The sequence below is a fragment of the Cucurbita pepo genome, chromosome LG19 (genome assembly GCF_002806865.2).
Source record: "Cucurbita pepo subsp. pepo cultivar mu-cu-16 chromosome LG19, ASM280686v2, whole genome shotgun sequence".
Lineage (NCBI taxonomy): Eukaryota > Viridiplantae > Streptophyta > Magnoliopsida > Cucurbitales > Cucurbitaceae > Cucurbita > Cucurbita pepo.
The window spans coordinates 838506-858583 of record NC_036656.1 but is presented as its reverse complement, the minus strand read 5'-3'; the positions used below and the strand labels follow the sequence as shown (position 1 = coordinate 858583).

Here is a 20078-nt window from a genome sequence, read left to right as displayed (position 1 = left end):
AACTTTAGAGCGTTTTATGATTTTCTTTGCTAATCTTTTAAGTGAAAGAGAACTCTTCTATTTTGTCGAACCTTTCAGTGGACGTGTGGTTTGCACTTTAACGACTTTTGAGCTTAACCATTGAGCTCGGTTTTGCTCGCTTTGGTCATACCCATTTGAACCATGGCTCGGTTTTTCTAAAGAAGATTAATTTAAAAAATTACAACGTAAAAGTCGATCCGAATAATAATCGATGTATATTTAAAGTAACATGAAAAAAAAAAAAAAAAAAAAAAAAAAAAAAAAAAAGGGGGAAACGACATGTAGAAAGGAACTAATCGGGATGTCGTTTGGTAGATTGTATTGCAAAAGACAAAACAAAAAGAAAGGCCGCGTGTGGCTGCTTGTCAGCCAATCCTTCGCATTCGACCGCCTGGGAAAGAGACAAAGGGCTTGGCCGGTTTCTACTTCCGACGCCGGGAGAAAGTTGGGGCCACCGTATCCTTGCGCCATAGTCGTCATACCTCTAATTTCTCTTTCTCCGATACCCGAGTCAACCTTTTCAATCCCAATTCCATTTCCATTGACCCTCAATTCATGCATAAACTCCTTATCCCAATCGGTTCAGAAGGGAATTAAACCCTTAATTCAGTGTTTCGTTGAAGATGAGTACTCAGCTTGCTTCTTCTTCTTCCCAGAGGAGGAACTCCCACACCCAGAAACGGGCTTCTTCCATCTCCAGCAGGAAGTCGGTCTCCGCCGATAATGGTAGCGCTAGTAATGGCAATGTTCCCAAACCGGGTTCTCCTCAGTTGCCGTGAGTGGTGTTTTTTTTTCTTTTTGGTTTGTTTCTGGGTTGTTGTTGTTGTTGTTGTTTTGATATTGTTGTGGTTTTGGGGATGATTTAGATCTGCTGCTGCTGGGGAAAGGACTGTGAAGAAGCTGAGGTTGTCGAAAGCGCTTACGATTCCGGAGGGGACGACGGTTTCTGAAGCGTGTCGACGGATGGCTGCTCGTCGTGTTGATGCTGTGCTGCTGACGGATGCGAATGCTATGCTTTCGGGTATTCTTACAGATAAGGTTTGTTTTGAGATGTTATTGTTTACTCACTTCTGGTTTCTTCCTAATATTGTGTTTTATTCTTAGTATTTTGTGTTTGTTTGTGGTGATGATTCTATCAGGACATTGCTACCAGGGTTATAGCAGAGGGGCTGAGGCCGGAGCAGACAGTCGTATCGAAAATTATGACGCGGAATCCCATTTTTGTTGCTTCAGATTCACTTGCCATGGAAGCCCTCCAGAAAATGGTTCAGGGTTGGTTTGTTTTCCGTCTATTCATTTCTCTGATGTTCTCATATGTTTCAATTTTTCCTGTATGGATTAATTGGCTGATTGTTGCTTCTTAGATATTAATTATACACAAAATCTCAATCACTTAAGCGGAGGAGGCTGTACAGGCTCTCTCTTTGGATGCATAAACGAGCCATTTACCTCCACACTGTAACGACGACGTTCTTAGGGAGGACAGAGTCTTAGTGAAAAAAAGTTAGCTCTGCAATCTTTCCTAGAACTTGGTTTGATTTGTTATAGAAAAAGTTCAACCACTAATGACTGTCAGCCCCCTAGAGGATCCTACAGAGGACGAGAAGAGTAATTTTTGTAAGGAGATGATTTTTCTGTTTGTGGAAATACAACCGAAAACCCCTTGTTCCATTTTTTAACGTCATTTTTAACCATTTGAGTTGGTTAGTGAATCCATGTCTAGGCCACCAGCGAAGGGCGTGGGGCCCCATTTGAAGCAACCTGTGGAGAGTACAATGGGGTAATGATCCATTGTAGGTCTATTCAGTCTATTACTAAATTTTCCAAGGAGACATTTAGTACCAGAAATCATGGTAGCAACACTCAACACTCTTACCACCGAAAAAGATATTTGAGAAAGAAATTATGACTATTTTTCCCAACTTTATTACATCAATCAAGGTCCATGCTTCACTTTCAATCGCCTCGTGCGGGCTCCTTTGACCAAGACATGGGAGGAACATCTTGTGGCCCTCTTCCAAAGTGGAAATCTACTGGGCAGTTGTGACTTGGCTAAGCTAAAATCCATTCTTCTTTAGTGTTGGACGGGGGTTTCCTCCACTCCTGGCCCCTAGGTTGTATCCTCCCCCTTTTTTCTTTTACCATTCACCATTTCTTGTAATAAGATCAAAAATCAAAGAAAAAGTTCTTCCTTTTGTTTGGCAAGTGCTTCATGGTAGTGTTAAAAATGACACCTTGGGCTGCATATTGAGGAAGTCAACCTCTTTGATATTGTTGCAGTGTTATATCCTTTGCAAGAGAGTGGCAGAGGACCTTATCACCTTTTGTGGAGATGTTATGTTGCTTCTTCGATTTGAGACTTCCTTTTCAGATGTTCAACGTCAGCTTGTCTCACTTTGAATTGTGTAGCTCTTTGCTGGAAGAGTTTCTTCTTCAGTCACCCTTTTGTGCTTGGAATCATTTTATGTGGTTTTTGCTATTTTGTAGGGTCTTTTGCTTGAAAGAACTAATCGTATTGGTTAAGAGATCTTGGGAGTCGGTCTTGGTATGTGTAGTGGATAGGATCATTTTAGATATATCTTCGCTGGGATATCATGTCAATGGGCATTCCATAGGCTTTTGATTGTTCTTCAAAATTGATTCTTGATACCTTAGAGCTATTTTATGAGACAGCAGGTATGTCTGATTTTTTGATCTTCCGTGTCAATATTCTAATGAAATAAGCTTTTTTATTTTCTTTTGTTTCGACAATATGTATATTATGTCCGGTTTCATGCTATAAATTAAATTGTTCTTTTAGTTGGTTATTTATAATATAAGTTGAAGTATTTACTTGAAGTTCATGCTATTATATATCTACAATAGCTAAGAATTTTATTTTTGGTTGAATTTTGCGCTATATTTAAGTATTTAGTATTTTGTTGGTAATGGGGTCTTTCTTCTTTGGTTTATCCTTTACCTGATCACTGAAGCATCCTACATTTTACCCGTCATTTTCTATAGGAAAATTTAGGCATCTTCCTGTTGTTGAAAATGGGGAAGTTATTGCTTTGTTGGATATTACGAAGTGCCTCTATGATGCCATATCAAGAATGGAGAAAGCTGCAGAGCAGGGTAGTGCCATTGCTGCTGCTGTTGAAGGGGTGGAACGCCAGTGGGGAAATGATTTTTCTGGTATGTAGTGGTTAGCTTATGTAGTTCTTTATGTGACCTTATTGCATATCTTTTATGACTTGTGTTATGATGGTGGATTTAGTCAAATTTATAAGTATTCCTTAGCTTGAAATAGTAATTTCATAACTTATTTATCATCATTTCAGCTCCGTATGCTTTTATAGAGACGTTGAGGGAGCGGATGTTTAAACCTTCCTTATCAACCATCCTTTCTGAAAATACCAAGTACTTTGTCTAGCCTTCTTATTTCTCTGTAATTTGAAGAATATATGTAATTCACCTTTGGATCATTACCAAGTTTTGTAGCTTTTTATGTTTTCAGAGCTGCAATCGTTTCAGCATCCGATCCCATATCTGTTGCTGCAAAAAAAATGCGGGACTTGCGAGTTAATTCTGTTGTAATGACAATGGGAACCAAGATTCAAGGAATCCTCACGTATGACACTTCTCTCTAATATTTATTCTATGACTAGCTTTCTCCTTTTGATACTTGTGCCTAACAATTTTACAAGCCAAATACTTCATTATTGTTTTGTTTTGAATGAGGTTTTAGCCACCGACATAAAAGCCTTTGTATAGTAAGTTGGTAGTATAGAACAGTCGTCATGTGTAACTTGACTTATACATTGTAATTCTCCTCGTCGAAGTAAGGAGCGGAATAGGGATTGGATAACTATTCATTAGATGATATGATTGGCTGAGGAAGGGACAAGAATCCAGCGTTTGTTTTCCTTATCCTAATTCCTCTTTTCTTCTTGGAGATGCGACTTAGACCGAGTGGCTTCTACTCCTGAGAACAGAATCATTTTGTCCATGTGATGTCTTTACAGGAGATTTGTTGCCATGTCGACATTTTGGGTTTTGGATGTACTTTTGTCGGTTGTTTGACTGCTGGTCTAATGTGGATGTTGGGTACAAAACTTTTGCATTTAATTCATCATGATTCAGAAGATCTTCTTTTTTCTCCTGCATATTTATTTACTTTATTGTTATGATAATGTGTTTGCTTATGTTTTCTGCAACTGTACTGCAGTTCGAAGGACATTCTCATGCGAGTAGTGTCCCAGAATGTTTCACCTGAGTTGACTCTGGTGGAAAAGGTTTGCTTTTGAAAAGCTATTTTTACTTATTACTCTGTGTTCTTGGAATGTGGAATCATCAAATACCGTGTTGCTCTGTATCTACTGATCCTAGTGTATTTGATTCCTTTTCCAATCTGCCAATTCTCAAGGTAATGACCCAAAATCCTGTGTGCGCGACTGTCGAGACAACAATCCTTGATGCATTGCACATAATGCATAATGGAAAGTTTTTGCATCTTCCTGTTTTAGATAGCGGTGAGAACTTTCTCTGAATCTGAATTCTACAATGTGAATATATCCTCCCTCGATGCGAACCACTTAATGATGACATCATTTATCGTGCAGAGGGGAGTGTTGTTGCTTGTGTAGATGTTCTGCAGATCACGCATGCTGCAATATCGACGGTAAAGCGTTTCTGTCTCACTCACAGTTATGTAATCATTAATCTTATCAAAATAGCTAATAACTTTCTATGGGCATAGTTCTTGAATATTAATGGATGAAAACTTTTGGGGCTTGCATTTCTTGGTGCTCTTGCAAATCAATAGTGGCAAGATTCATGTGCATATTTTTGCGTAAAATTGTACTCATTGAAGAAGCTTCTGCCTTAGTTGTGATAATTAGTGTTCATTAGGAGGTATTAAACGTCAATTGCTGATAAAGTTTTTTGTGATTCAAGGTTGAAAGTGGTTCTGGATCTGCTAATGATATGGCAAGCACAATGATGCAAAAATTTTGGGATTCAGCACTTGCTTTAGAACCACCTGATGATCTTGATACACATAGGTACGAGTTCTCAATAGTTATGTACTTGTCTGATTGTTTCTGATTGTAAACCTTCGTGGGAATTTTGCAGTGAAATGTCTGCACTCATGGCTTCTGAAGGGACAGTAAACTATCCATCTCTAGGTCTTGGAAACTCATTTACTTTTAAATTTGAGGATCTGAAGGGTCGGGTACATCGCGTAAACTGCGGTGAGTGCTTATGGTTTTTATGAACTCCCTTGCTGGAAATAGTAAAAAAGCTTCCAAGTTGACAATATGTACTAGTGGTGGACTTTGGCCGTTACAAGTCATTTCTATTTTTTCTCTTCCGGTTGCATTTAGGCCTCTTATACCTGCCATCAGATATATATTAACATGCGATATACTCTCCTAAAGAAACAGAAGTTATATGATAGATTCTACCCAGTGGAACTAATAATTAATAATTGTTTTTTTAGGCACCGAGACCTTGGACGAGTTGGTGTCTGTCGTGATGCAAAGGGTTGGTGCGACTAATGGTGCGAGTCGTCCTGTGCTTTTGGTATGCTTCTTACTGCTTTTCTGACTGGAATTTTTTCGAGTTCATTGCGGAAGTCAATAGTTTTGTTTCTTTCCAGTATGAAGATGATGAAGGTGATAAAGTAGTTCTTTCTACTGATGGCGACCTCTCCGGTGCTGTAAATCATGCCAGGTTCACAGGACTAAAGGTAGTTAATTTAGTTAAAGTTTTCAACTTACACGTTCTGTCTTTTTTTCTTTCGTGATATCATGTTCTTATTTGAATTATTCATAATTACCCTAAAGACTTATCTTCAAACGTTCTAGCATTCCTTGCCTTCCACAGATGTCATAAGAGAGCTCTGAAGGCACAACTTGCCACCACCTTGGCTTTTCCTTTCAAATTCCACCCATTCGCTCAAGCCTATCGCTAATAGATATTGTCATTTTTGGGCTTTCTCTTCTGGGTTTCCCCTCAAGGTTTTAAAATGTGTCGGCTGGGGAGAGGTTTCTACACCCTTATAAGAAATGCTTCGTTCCCCTCTCCAACCGATGTGGAATCTCACAATCCACTCCCCTTGGGGCCCAGCGTCCTCGGTGCACATCGCCCGTGTTTGGCTCTGATATCATCTGTAACAGCCCAAGCTCACCACTAGCAGATATTGTCCTCTTTGGGCTTTCCCTTCTAGGCTTTCCCTCAAGGTTTTAAAACCCGTCTGCTAGGGAGAGGTTTCTTGTAACGGCTCAGATCCACTGCTAGCAGATATTGTCCTCTTTGGGTTTTCCTTTTTGGGCTTCCCCTCAAGGCTTTAAAACGCGTCTTCTAGGGGAAGGTTTCCACACCCTTATAAATGGTGTTTTGTTCTCCTCCCCAACCAATGTGGGACATCACAATCCACCCCCCTTCGGGGCCCAGCGTCCTCGCTGGCACTCTTTTCTTTCTCCAATCGATGTGGGACTGCCACCAAATCCCACCCCCCTTCGGGGCCCAACGTCCTTACTGGCACACCGCCTCGTGTCTACCCCCTTCGGGGAACAGCGAGAAAGCTGACACATCGTCCGGTGTCTGGCTTTGATACCATTTGTAACGGCCCAGATCCACTGCTAGCAGATATTGTCCTCCTTGGGCTTTCCCTTTCGGGCTTCCCCTTAAGGCTTTAAAACGCGTCTTCTAGGGGAAGGTTTACACACCCATATAAATGGTGTTTTGTTCTCCTCCCCAACCAATGTGGGACATCACATTTCCACACCCTTATATTAAATGCTTCGTTCCCCTCTCCAACCGACGTGGGATCTCACATTCACCCCTTTCATAAGCCAACCATCCACCTTTTTAGGAAGAAACAGAAATACCCAGCAGCTCTACGACATGGCTGCACGACATGGCTGCACGACTGAGAAACAAACTCACAATTAAGAAACAAATAATCAATTGATTCACCCTCTGTTAAGCACAGTCTACAGTCCAATGGAGATGGGGACAACCCCTATACGTTCTCTGTAATTTGTCATCTGTGTTAAGGCTTCTGTAGGCCAAAGACCTGAGAAATACTTTTAACTCTCTTTGAGCGCAATTGTTCTTCCAAATCAACTTAGTTTGCACACAGCTAAGCTTCCCCACCAAAGCCACCCAACTATTCTCTCCATAAATTGAGCACTTCTAAGACCTACATTCCACGCTTGACTATCACCAACTGCATCTGCACCTGGTTTATATGTTCAACCTCTCCAATTCAAATGTCTGATAGCGATTGAGCACTAATTGTGCAAGGGTCACCCTACCTCCTTTAGACAAGCCCACCACGTCCAAACATCCAATTTCGCCGAGTTCATCAATCAACAGCTCCCAGAATGCTGCTTACTTCTCCTCGTTTAGATATTTAGAAGAAGTGTGTTTAGTTTGGATGATGTGCATCAAGAGGATGATACAAAGCTTAATCTTCTAATATCTTTTGAATTCTTATCCTTTACTATGCTGTTAGCCATGTAGGTTATTGTTATGTCTACTATCATTGTTAATTTGCTAATTTGTGCAGTTCAGCTAGTTTGTTTCTTTCGATTACAAGCTGCATTGTAGTTAGTCACTTCACTCCACACCAAAGTTACACTAGAGCATTTGGATCCTCTAGTTTTATTAAATTTCAGTACCCATTTGTCTTGATGCTGAAATCAAAGGAATCTGTTATATCTAATATACTGCTGAATTTAATATCTTTTAACAGACTTGGTATTGCTCTCCTGGTTCATAATGTAATTAATATCAGTATCTTTTGTGTACCGTCTTAGAACTGTTATTCTGGCGTTTACGTTCTCTAGCAATTTAGATGGTACTGCAGGCAGAATATGAATGCATTTTTATGCCATTCTAGTTTAGTGTTTTAAATTTTTATGCAATGGACAAGTAGCTGATTGGTTTACTCGTTGGAAAAAACTTGCAGGTTTTAAGGTTGCATCTGGATTTTCCTGAGTCGATCCAGCATAGTGAAGCCCAAATGGATGCACCATTAGACCAGAAACCAGGATCCGTACCTTTATATTCTGGTGCTTTTGCTGCTGCCATTGCTCTAACAAGCATTGGTGTATTGTTCTATTTGAAGCGCTCTAAGATACAAAGTTAAAAGACAAAATTATTGAAACAGAAACTGAGATATAAGTTGCAGCACCAGTAGGGTTTTGGTAAAATAATTCACACGAGATGATGACATTTGAATACGGTGAAATCTGATGTCGGGATCAGAAAAACGCGTCATTTTTATGACCTTTAGAAGCTATGACTCTCTCTGTTCTTCAGAAAAGAATACTGAGTGAGCCATATGCTTTCACATATGTGATGTATTAGACAAGAACTATGAGTGGCATTATGTAAATGGAACACCTCACCTCATTTCAGGAGGTGACTAATTTAAGTTTGGATTACTTTCTGAAAGCAATGATTGTTGATATGCAAATGACCTGGATGAATACAATGGGAGCTTATAAGTTTATGTTGTAATAGGAACAATAACTCTCACATTGTCTGGAGATTACTTGCTCCATACCTTAGCTTTCTAAAATACCTTCAATGACCCGTTTTTGGTATGATCTTGTTGTGCTAGATAACAGGTGTCACAGTCATTCTTGTTCGAGGTGTGTTGTCTATAGCTGCATGTCAGATATCTTGGTCATGCTTGTCCAGGACGTGTTGTCTATGACCGCATGTCAGATGTCTTGGTCATGCTTGTCCAGGACGTGTTGTCTATGACCGCATGTCAGATGTCTTGGTCATGCTTGTCCAGGACGTGTTGTCTATGACCGCATGTCAGATGTCTTGGTCATGCTTGTCCAGGACGTGTTGTCTATGACCGCATGTCAGATGTCTTGGTCATGCTTGTCCAGGACGTGTTGTCTATGACCGCATGTCAGATGTCTTGGTCATGCTTGTCCAGGACGTGTTGTCTATGACCGCATGTCAGATGTCTTGGTCATGCTTGTCCAGGACGTGTTGTCCATGACCGCATGTCAGATGTCTTGGTCATGCTTGTCCAGGACATGTTGTCCACGACTGCATGTCAGATGTCTTGGTCATGCTTGGTCATGCTTGTCCAGGACGTGTTGTCCATGGCTGCATGTCTGTTTCGAACCCCTTTTACACGCTTTCATCTTAGATAGACCTTTACTACTTCATGTTGTGTCAAGATGAAGGTGTATGACTATACACCAAAATCATATCTACACCTGTCAGGGCTAAAATACTCCAAAATGTACTATAGGGGATACGACTAGTCGTCACTTCTTTCTACCCAGGTTATATGCTATCAAAATCGTTGTTGCCTAATTGCTTTTAGCTTATAACATTGTTTTCTTTCGAATTGTTTTCAATGTATTTCCTCTCTTACGTTTTCCAAAACATTTCTCTCAAACGTAACTTGAGATTCAAGCGTACGTCGACGTTGTTTGTGAAGTTTGAATTTTTCATGGTTGACATGTTCTCTGGATTAGTGCAAGTGTCGTACAATCGTTGTTTTGTTGTTGCAAGAAGAGTGCGATTGTGACACCAGGCACACCTAATTAATTTAATTAGGGAATAAACTGTACCCTATGTATAGGCACACCTAATTAATTTAATTAGGGAATAAACTGTACCCTATGTATAGAATTAATTAGGGAATAAACTGTACCCTATGTATATAAGAGTATATACGTGTAATTGATATAGCAATCCAATATATAAATATCGAACAATTGAGTTGGATCATTGGAACGGAAAAATATCACAGGACATTTTTAAATAAAAAATAAAAAAATGGATAAAAATAAATTACTTTTACAAAATTCAATAGATTAATAAATTAATTTCTCTTCATCTGCCAGACGCTACGTGGAATTAGAACAGCCACTTTCCGACCTTCTCTTCTCTTCTACAAAGTACTTGGCTCGCATGACAACTCCCCATTTCTTCTACTGAAAACTCTGTAATTGTTGCACTCATCCATGGCGCCGATCGCATTATCTCTATCTGTCGCTCTTGGAACCGTCAATTGTAAGCTTTCTTTCTTTCTACCTCACAAAAAATTGGGTTTCGAAGGGTTCTATTTGTTGTGAACAGAATTTTATTGCTTCCTCTTGGAAGATTTCAGTTATGGTTTCTGGAAATTGCGGGTGCTTATGGTCCTTTGGATTCATTCGTTTTAGTTAGCTTCCTTTAAACGTTAGCCATTGGTTTTATTTGGATTTCTTCGGGAGCTTGATGTAATGGCAAGCTAGGAAGGTCGGTACTGGCATGCATGTCTTGCAAATGTTTGGACTAGTTAGCTGCCTGTTGAGATCTGTCGATTCGAACTGTTCGTTGAAATATGGCTGCCAATGAACTATCAGCGTTTTTTTGCATTTTTATCCATGGGTAACTTAGTGATCAATGGAACCAAGGAAAATATACAAAGTGTTGGAATGGATTTCAAACTATGGTGCTTAGCTACCTAGGATTTAATATCTTACAGGTTTCTTTAGCAACTTAGATGTAGTAGTTTCAAGTGGTTGTTCCATGAGATTAGTTTAGGCCAACATAAGTGGGCAAGGTCACTGAAAGTAATCAAATAGTAACAATAATTGTAATAATTTACAAAATCTGCATTACCTAGAAATTTACTCCATAAAAAGTGAGAGGACATCTGTGGTTTAAAATCATGGTGATTTTTCAACGCTGATGCTTATCTTTTGGATGGCTATAGTTTCAGGTGTGGCAAGGCGATCAGGAAATTTTTTTCCATGTTCTTCGAGAAAAATTCGAACCAATTTATGTCAATTCTCAAGCTCTCAAGGGAAGGGGATAAGATGTGCTATTTCAAGTTCATCAAAAAACAATGGAGGTGTTGCAGAGATATCTGAAAGTGAATCGGCTAAGCGTTTCTATGCCTGGCCAGATTACAAGGTCAGTGTTCTAGATGGTTCGAAGAAAGCAATTTTGCACATTTATTCTGAAAACATTGAACTTGAATTGGTGCATATTTATGTAAGATACAAGCCTACTGAATAATATGCATTCCTGTAACTGAGCTACTCAGGAATTTTGTTCTTTCGGCCATTTGGCTATCTCAGAATTGAAGCAGATATGAGGCTGGCCAAGTGTTTATGACGTCATACTAGTTCATTCATGTAGACGATTAAAGAATTATTTATTCAGAAGAGTTGCATAAATTAGATTTGTTTTTTTTCTGTGTAATTTGGCCTGGATTAATTATTTGTTCTTGATTACTCCTTATTTGAAGTATATCTGGCAGTCACTTAAAAGCTTAGCTACTGATGTCTGGATATTTCTGTACTTCAGTAATTTAGCTTTGTTGACTTGTGCAGCCGTGGGGATGTGAAAGTTGGTACGTTTAACCAAGCTGGTCCAGGTCTTAAAGATTTAGCCGTTGTAGTTAGGTGGTTAGTTTGGCTTGTTAGCTGCTTTAGTATAAATATTCGTTGTATAGGTTGTATGCATTCATTCCTGATTAAATAAAACTTATTTCCCTTCCACTACACCAGCTACAACTGTTAATTTTATGTACAGTACGATCCATATGATTTATGCATCTACTTATTACTTCTTTATTAAGTAGGATTTCACTTACATTGTAAGTGATTGGGGGACTTGTCTAGTGCTAGGGGTCACAACCATACTATGAAGAGAGAAGGTTGTGACCCTGCCATGATGCATCTGAGGAGGACGGTGCATTACTGAACACACCAAAGTTATGTGCATTGAAGCCAAGCTGAGGCACAAGTGAGACAGAGGCACGATGTCAACATGAGGGGCAATGATAAGCTTGATGAAGGGCCGGGTAGGGCACCGGGCCTTAACTTCAAAAGTTGGGGTTCCAAAAGGAGTTTAGGCATGCGGTTCTAGAGTTATGTATGAAAGATGGAAGCTCGCCAAATTTGGTGTCAATCGGACACCGGATGGATGCTCCACGACACCATATGACCGTTTGCTAAAATCATGTCTACACATGCCAAAGTGGAAATGCCTCAAAATGTACCTTAGGAGAGGTATGGTGTCGACTCTCCACCACCCCTGGGCCCTGTGTCCTAAGAGAGCTACCTTGTGGCACATGCGTGTGTCACAATGAGGGCGAGCGTTCCGAGACAAGTGTCTCAGACAACTTCCTTTAAAATGGGACTTTCAAGGACAATGTCGGATGGCACGATTGTGTGGACATTGCGCCTCCGCCCATGTATCGGAGGTTGGATTATGCACCGCTATTTGGAACGAATTCTGTGAATGTACTAGCATGGACACGATAGGGGTCCAATGCCTCGATATAATCCAGATGGATGGATGGATGGATGTTCGGGATGACCCGATGATATGAACAACACATAGGTCCTTTCTTGTTGACCATGCAGAGCGAGCTATGACGACCAATGACATCTTGGGACTTAGGATGGCATCAAGGCATGTAGCTCATGTTGATTGGAAACTGAGATGGACATGATGAGATGCGATGTTGTATTGAGAGACATTGGCCCTGAGTAGAGGCAAGGTCAAGCCGGATGACTTGGCCTAGTGTAGAGGCAAGTCAGTTGGGTCACAGAAGATTAAACATGCATGCACAGGCGGTGTGTGTGGCCAAAGAAGCTTAGATTCCGCAAGATTTTGTGTTCGGTTGGGCGAAGACAAACCTCGCCTAAGGTCTGATGAAGCCACAAGGACGGGCGAAAAATATATATGGGACTTGGGTTCCCCTCAAGGCTTGTCATGAGTGTGTCAAAATCAGACGTTGCATGGTTGGAAATGTACGACCGTGACACTAGGCACAGGAAAAATGAATTAGGTTAGTTCTTTGTCATTGCGAGCTAACTCAACCTTGGTTTCCTTCTTCAACACACTCATGAAACATCTGTTAGTACATTCATTTCCCATAAATTGCACTCATGAAATATCTATTATTTCATTCATTTCCCATAAATTGGCTGCCAAGAGTTCAAACTGTGGTTAATAGTCATGCACAATTCGTAGATGTTGGTGCAAAGTCATAACTTTCTTGCTTATGGTAGATTTATGTTATCACTTGAGCATTCAGAGAATTAGTTATCGGAGTTCATACTGGGACCAAATAGCCTTTATTATGCCATGTGAACTATGCCAGAGCTTCTATTTCAAGGCCGACCATTGTCATGTGACTCATGACTAGTTGGTCTGCCACCAGAATCTAACTCATCAATAAGTTACACTTTGACCACTATCCATGAAGGGGGTTGATTTTTTGATTCTGTTCACTAAAGTAAATTTATTAGGACATGGTGAAGTCCATCTTTGAATGTCTAAACCATTTCCAGCAATCACATTCTGGAGCAGGTGCTTCCATTGCATCATGCTCTCCAAATCCTACATCAAGAGGTTGAGATCAAGAAGAGAAGAATGGAGTAGGTTTACATTTTGTGTTATCAAAGAAACAAGAATTTAGTAGATTGGGGAGGTTAGCAGTTCGGTGGCAGGTCAAGAAGAACCTGTTCTAGCTTTATGATTGTTGACAGATTCTCAAATAACAAATTAAGATTTAAGTACAAAGGAAGAGATGGGAGATGTGAACGGGTTATAGCCACAAGTGAATGAAGTAGTTTATAGTCTTGTTATTGTAAACTAAAGTCTTTATATATGTACACATAAAAAACCAAAGACTAATGGTATACACTTGGAACATAATCACTGGAACAAATGACAGAATAGTCATTCATTATGTCCAACGTTATTGCATCTGAAATGTGCATTTATGGTATTGTTTCCTTTAGGTTTATTTTTAAAAGTTAATGTGTATTATTTCCTTTAGGTTTATTTGCAAAAGAATGTGTACTATCTTTTTCTGCTATATGGAAATTCTTTAAATTGAATGTCAAAGTGGATTGAGCGAAGGTGCTCCATTGTAATATAATTTTTCATTCACAGAAGCCAAGGGTGTGTATCTTAGGTGGAGGATTTGGAGGGTTGTATACTGCTCTGAGACTTGAATCTCTCTTCTGGCCAGATAACAAAAAACCTCAGGTAATATCCCCTTTGATTGTTTTTCTTTCCAAAAGTTATTTTTTATGGCCCATGTCATGGTGCATACAGGTCATATTAGATTCTATAATGTCGTGTCTCTCATACATTTTCCCTTTCCAACTCATCAAACTGGTTGTGAATTAGGCATAGGTGCAATATTTACAGAAAATTCTTTCCTTTTTCTGGCTACTTTGATATACTGTTTTTGTTCTTGAAACATCTGCGAGTTAGAAAGCAAATCTTTGCAGTTTCTAGGTTGGTGAGCCTTGTTACTTGCAACGATAAGATTTCTGAGCAGCTAAGGTGAAATTAGCCCATATAACCTTTACGTTCTCTTGAACGAAGTGTTGATTTCCAATAATTTTAGCTGCATATATATTTTTTTAAGGTAGTATGAACCACGGTTCATGTAGAGAAGATCTTGGAAATCGTCGAGCATTATCCCTCTTTCCTTGCAGTGTGGAGCTATGATATCTCGTAAACATTTTCTTAGCATTGGTCTCAATTGTCAATAGCTCAGCTTGTGCGTCTTTCTCTTCCCTTGACTTCCTGTTTGTATAGTTCATGTTTTCTACATCGTCGAAGCTCACTGTTTCCGACAATCATTTTCTCATTCACTTTTGAACCTGGTGAAGAATATAAATTTTCTGTGCAGCATCTGGAAAGTGATTTCATGTTACTAGAGTACTCTTCACTTTTGAGATTGTCTTTAATCTTATTGAAACAAAACCAGGTGCTTCTTGTTGACCAGTCTGAACGTTTTGTTTTCAAGCCAATGTTGTATGAACTTCTTTCTGGAGGTTTGTCTTTTTGTGTTGTTATAGAATTTACTGCATTTTAGGATAATGTACCTTACATCAATTTAAAATATACTGTTCCATTGCTTGCAGAAGTGGATGCATGGGAAATTGCGCCTCGTTTTTCTGATCTGCTGGCAAATACGAGTGTCCAGTTTGTTCAAGACAAAGTGAAACTTTTGGACCCCTGTGATCATATTGATGTGAAAAATCCTAAAAGTGCTAGTTGTGGTGGAACCGTATATCTTGAAAGTGGACTCCAAATTGAATATGATTGGTATTCCTTTAGCGTTCAAGATTTAGATAATTTAGGCCTCGTTTGATAACCATTTGGTTTTAGTTTCTCTAAAAAAGAGAACTTGTTTTCCCACCATTTCTTTCTATTTTCATCTTTCCTAAAAATACATTTGAATTCTTTGTCAAATTCCAACCACAAAAACAAGTTTTTAAAAAGTACTTTTTTTTTTTAGCTTGGCTTGATTTTTTAAAACATTTGTAAAAAATTAATAACAAAAAATAAGAAACCCATAGATAGATGTAGTGTCTATAAGCCTAATTTTCAAAAATAAAAACTGAAAACCTAATGGTTATGTAATGGAGCCTTAGATCTCCTTTGGCTGTTGAAAAAGCTAGTCTCAACTTTTTTTCTCTTATGAACCTTGGACAGTCAGGCTGGTTCTTGCCTTGGGTGCTGAAACTAAGCTTGATCTTGTACCTGGGGCTACCGAATATGCTTTACCTTTCTCTACCCTTGGGGATGCACAAGTGAGCTAACTGAGAATATCTCAGCTAAGATGCAATTACTTGTACTGAAGTGAGTTGTTAAATTTTATGTTTCGATATTCCTTGTTTTGCAGAGGGTCGACAGCCAGTTAAAAACCCTGGAGAGGACTAACTTTAGTAAGAAATCGTTGATTCGTGTGGCTGTTGTTGGTTGTGGTTACTCTGGCGTCGAGTTAGCTGCCACAATATCTGAGAGACTGCAAGACAGAGGTTTGGTGCAAGCAATTAATCTGGAGAACACGATCTGCCCTACTGCTCCACCAGGGAATAGAGAGGCTGCACTTAAAGTATGTTATCGAACTTGAGACACAACACAACATGAATTAATTAGTTCGACGATTCCTAGAATATGAGATTTGTGGTAATCTTTATACAAGCTAAATCTTGCTATACATGTTAGGTTCTATCATCTCGCAATGTCGAACTTCTCCTAGGTTACATCGTCCGCAGTATTCAGAGAGTGGATGATGCAGAAACCTCAGAAAAGCCAAACGGCAGACCAAGCCAAGGCGCTCAATCAGATCTTGCTTCGAGTAGGTATAGGTTGGAGCTTCAACCTACTGAAAGAGGATCACAAGGTCGTACCCTGGAAGCTGATTTAGTATTATGGACCGTTGGATCAAAATCTTTGCTTTCGACTTTGGAATCTTCCAAAACTTACCGTGAGCAGCTTCCTCTGAATTCTCGGGGGCAAGCTGAAACCGATGAAACCCTTCGTGTTAAGGGTCATCCACGGATATTTGCACTCGGCGACTCGTCTTCCTTGAGAGATTCAAATGGACGGCTTCTTCCTGCCACAGCACAGGTATGCAATGCAAATTTGAGCTGATGCATTAAACTTGGATGCTGATTTTTCCATCTGTTCAGTCTCTATGTTCTTGAGGATGTACATGCAGGCATACTATTGTTTGATAAACGAGTGAGAACCTCACTGAATTTCCCTGTAACATCCAATATGTCAAATATCTAGATAAAGTCTCCTTTGTATTTTCTTCAATTTTCCCTACTCGTCCGCTTATTTTATTTGATTTTATTTCTGAATATATCTTCGAAGTCGTCAATTTGAAGATATGCTCCTGTTGTCTGTGCAGGTTGCTTTCCAGCAAGCAGACTTCGCTGGTTGGAACCTCTGGGCTGCCATCAACAACCGTCCTCTTTTGCCCTTTAGGTTCGAAATTTGATCGTCTCGATATAAAACTAACCTGTTCTCAGCTTTTATTGATCTATTTCCTTTCCTGTGTATTTGGCTTGCTTCTTAAAGTATTCAGGGAGGACTCAAATTGTTTTTTTTCTTCAAAATTATCTGTATTTGGTTAGAACTCTAAAGAGTGGTTAGAATAAAACTACGCCTTCGAGAAAAAGTGGTTAAGATCAAGCAAGAAAAGTGTCTTGGTCAAAACATAGATATTTATATTTTTCGAGAAGTCGTTCCAAACTCGCTGGTCAATATAATGAACTCTGTGATTTCTCTATTTGACTTGCAGATTTCAGAATTTAGGAGAGATGATGACTTTGGGTAGAAATGACGCTTCAGTTACTCCAAGTTTCATTGAAGGTTTAACCTTGGAAGGTCCAGCTGGTCATGCAGGTATGTTCTAATCTCGCGAGTTTGATACGACCTGTTATGTCACGATGTTATAGCAACAAGTGCTTTTGAACAATAAAATTTTCCTGATATACGTTCATCGTATCGTTAGACGAACACGACTCTCCACAATGGTATGATATTGTCCACTTTGAGCATAAGCTCTCATGACTTTGCTTTGGGCTTCCCAAAAGGCCTCATCCCAATGGAGAGAGTATTCTTTGGTTATAAACGCATGAGCATTCCCTAAATTAGTCGATGTGGGACTTTCATAATCCAACACTTCCCCTCGAACAAAGCACGTCTTCCCTTAATCGAGGCTCAACTCCTTTGGAGTCTTCTTCGTCATTTTTTACTGCCTTCGTGCCTTCGAGGAGGCTTGACTCCTTTTTCTTTTGGAGTTCTTTGTTCGACATTTGAGGATTTACCAATCTATTGGCACGACTGGCACGACTAAGTTTAGGGCATGGTATGTCAAATATGCATTTAGAAAAATTCTAAATACGCTTGGGAATGAGTTCGACATGGCTCATTCTTGAGCAGTCTTGAGTTAATTAAAAGAAAATTTAGAAGTTTTTATGATACTTTTGTTATACAATGCTATTAGAATACTGAAAGAAAATATTTACTTTTGAAGTGTCCCTTGGAGTAAGTGCTTAGTATTTCCTCAAAAATAGGTTTAAAAGTTGCCGAATTTTATAGAGCTGTGGTTCGGAATCCTTAAATAAATAGTTTTTGAAGTGTTTTCGAGACAAGTATTTGAGCCGAAACACTTTCAATTCGAGAGGGACGAAGCATTCCTTATAAGGGTATGGAAACTTCTCCCTATTAGATGCGTATTAAAACCGTGAGGCTGACGGTAATATGTAACTGGCCAAAGCAGACAATATCTGCTAGCGGTGGACTTGAGCTGTAACAAATGGTATTAGAGCTAGACACCAGGCGGTGTGCCAGTGAGGACACTGGCCTCCCAAGGGGGTGGATTGCGAGATCTCACATCGGTTGGAGAGGGAACGAAGCCATTCCTTATAAGAGTGTGGAAATTTCTCCCTAGTAGATGCGTTTTAAAATCGTGAGGTTGATAGAGACACGTAACGGGCCAAAGTGGACAATATGTGCTAGCGGTGGACTTGGGCTGTTACAAATGGTATCAGAGCCAGACGCTAAGCAGTGTACCAGCGAGGACATTGGCCACTCAAGGGGTGGATTGTGAGATCCCACATCGGAGAGGAGAACGAAGCATCCCTTAGAAGGGTGTGGAAACCTCTCCCTAGTAGACGTGTTTTAAAACCGTGAGGCTGACGACTATACGTAACGGGCCAAAGCGGACAATATTTGCTAGCGGTGGACTTAAGTTGTCATACTTAAAAGTGTTTTTATGTCGTTCTTAAACGGATGAATTTGAGTGCTTTTGATCCTACAAAGTCATTCTAGAATGAACTAGCATAGGTGGTTTTGGCATGTTCTAGTTCTTTCTGTTTATTATATCATTGTATTTTGGCAGCAAGAAAAATAGCATACTTGATAAGGCTGCCAACGGATGAGCATAGGCTAAAAGTGGGTATCAGTTGGCTCACTAAGTCTGCTGTTGATTCCATTGCATCAATTCAGACCACCTTAACTGGTGTCTTCACAGGTCAATGAAGTATTGTAAGCTCGTTTAATAACTATTTTGTTTTTGGTTTGTGAATATTTGACCTATAAACACTACTTTTACTCGTGAATTCCTTTATTTTGTTATCTGTTTTTTACGTTTGTTTATCGAGCCAAGTTTTGAAAACCAAAACCAATGGTTTTCAAAATTTTGTTTTTGTTTTTCAATATATAGGTTTCGATTACAGATGTGGAAATTGTACGTCCTGCTTGATAACTATTTGATTTTTTATTTTAGAATATTTGGCCTATGTATGTTGTGGAATTTCTTTATTTTGTTATCTGTTCTTTACGTCTATTTACCAGTCGAGTTTTGAAAATCAAAAAATAGGGGTTTTCAAAATTTTGTTTTTGTTTTTCGATATATAGATTTCGATTATAGATGTAGAAATTGTAGGGTATAATTTTTTGTTTTGAATATTTGACCTATAAACACTACTTCTGCTCGTAAATTCTTTTGTTTTGTTATCTGTTTTTTACATCTATTTATCGAGTCAAGTTTTGAAAACTAAAAACATTGATTTTCATACCTTTGATTTTGTTGTAGCTAAAGATGAAACCGACACTTTTTTAATATATCAATATTCATTATAAGCACAAAGAACTTGATCAATTCTAATATGTACTACCGACAAATACTATCATTTGAAACATCAATTCAGCATTTATTAGAATAGAAAGTGACAAAAATGTTTTTGTCAACTATTCGAGTCTTAAAATTATACTCAATCGTCGAGATTGTATTGTTCTCAACCGTCGAGACTGTATTGTACTCAACCGTCGAGACTGTATTGTACTCAACCGTCGAGATTGTATTGTACTCAACCGTCGAGATTGTATTATATTCAACCGTCAAATCAGCATGAAATCTATAATGGAAAGAAAGAAAAAATAAGAGGGGAATCTTTTGTCCTTTGTTTCCTTTTCTTCTACAACTTTTCTCTCTCAACTTTCCATTGCCTTGTATTGATTGCAATTGTTTCTTTTAGCTTCTTTTGTGAATGATTGTACGATCCGAATGCATTTACCCGATTTTCTTTTTTCTTTTTGTTATGGGTGTTGTCAAAATTTGAACTGGGAAAGCACATTTGACCTTCACGGGATAGCAATTGTAAATTTGTTCAGGGGGAAAGAACGTGACGTATAAAAGGAAAAGAAACTACACACCAGTGAGCCTTACCACACTAGCTCCGATGCTTGAGTTAGCACAAAAAATT

The 20078-nt window shown here is 39.1% G+C and overlaps 2 protein-coding genes across 3 annotated transcripts; both read left to right on the top strand.

Annotated features, from left to right (window-relative positions):
* Window positions 1-355: 355 nt before the first annotated feature.
* On the top strand, window positions 356-8534 carry LOC111781565 (CBS domain-containing protein CBSCBSPB3). The gene is made up of 14 exons (XM_023662231.1): window positions 356-796; window positions 888-1059; window positions 1161-1293; window positions 3025-3195; window positions 3342-3420; window positions 3518-3631; window positions 4229-4295; window positions 4427-4532; window positions 4623-4681; window positions 4957-5063; window positions 5134-5252; window positions 5501-5583; window positions 5660-5749; window positions 7979-8534. The coding sequence occupies exons 1-14, from the start codon at window positions 645-647 to the stop codon at window positions 8156-8158; spliced, it is 1632 nt and encodes a 543-aa protein (XP_023517999.1). The 5' UTR covers window positions 356-644; the 3' UTR covers window positions 8159-8534.
* A 1356-nt stretch (window positions 8535-9890) lies between these two features.
* LOC111782254 (alternative NAD(P)H-ubiquinone oxidoreductase C1, chloroplastic/mitochondrial) lies at window positions 9891-19099 on the top strand. Of its 2 annotated transcripts, none has more exons than XM_023663091.1 (11): window positions 9891-10059; window positions 10748-10947; window positions 13948-14043; window positions 14777-14843; window positions 14934-15117; window positions 15512-15605; window positions 15698-15910; window positions 16024-16428; window positions 16715-16791; window positions 17108-17211; window positions 18713-19099. In XM_023663091.1, the coding sequence occupies exons 1-11, from the start codon at window positions 10011-10013 to the stop codon at window positions 18850-18852; spliced, it is 1629 nt and encodes a 542-aa protein (XP_023518859.1). In that variant the 5' UTR covers window positions 9891-10010; the 3' UTR covers window positions 18853-19099. The 2 variants fall into 2 exon arrangements, with proteins under 2 accessions (XP_023518859.1, XP_023518860.1); XM_023663092.1 differs by having other exon boundaries at window positions 9908-10059; window positions 13951-14043.
* The last annotated feature ends 979 nt before the right edge of the window (window positions 19100-20078 follow it).

Bases quoted from the DNA above. Each gene is read 5' to 3' on its own strand.
- LOC111781565 (XM_023662231.1), top strand. From the start codon at position 645: ATGAGTACTCAGCTTGCTTCTTCTTCTTCCCAGAGGAGGAACTCCCAC. The intron at 4,533-4,622 runs GTGAGAACTTTC...TTTATCGTGCAG, and splicing joins TCTTCCTGTTTTAGATAGCG to AGGGGAGTGTTGTTGCTTGT. The intron at 5,750-7,978 runs GTAGTTAATTTA...AAAAACTTGCAG, and splicing joins CCAGGTTCACAGGACTAAAG to GTTTTAAGGTTGCATCTGGA.
- LOC111782254 (XM_023663091.1), top strand. From the start codon at position 10,011: ATGGCGCCGATCGCATTATCTCTATCTGTCGCTCTTGGAACCGTCAAT. The intron at 14,044-14,776 runs GTAATATCCCCT...AAACAAAACCAG, and splicing joins CAGATAACAAAAAACCTCAG to GTGCTTCTTGTTGACCAGTC. The intron at 15,911-16,023 runs GTATGTTATCGA...TATACATGTTAG, and splicing joins ATAGAGAGGCTGCACTTAAA to GTTCTATCATCTCGCAATGT.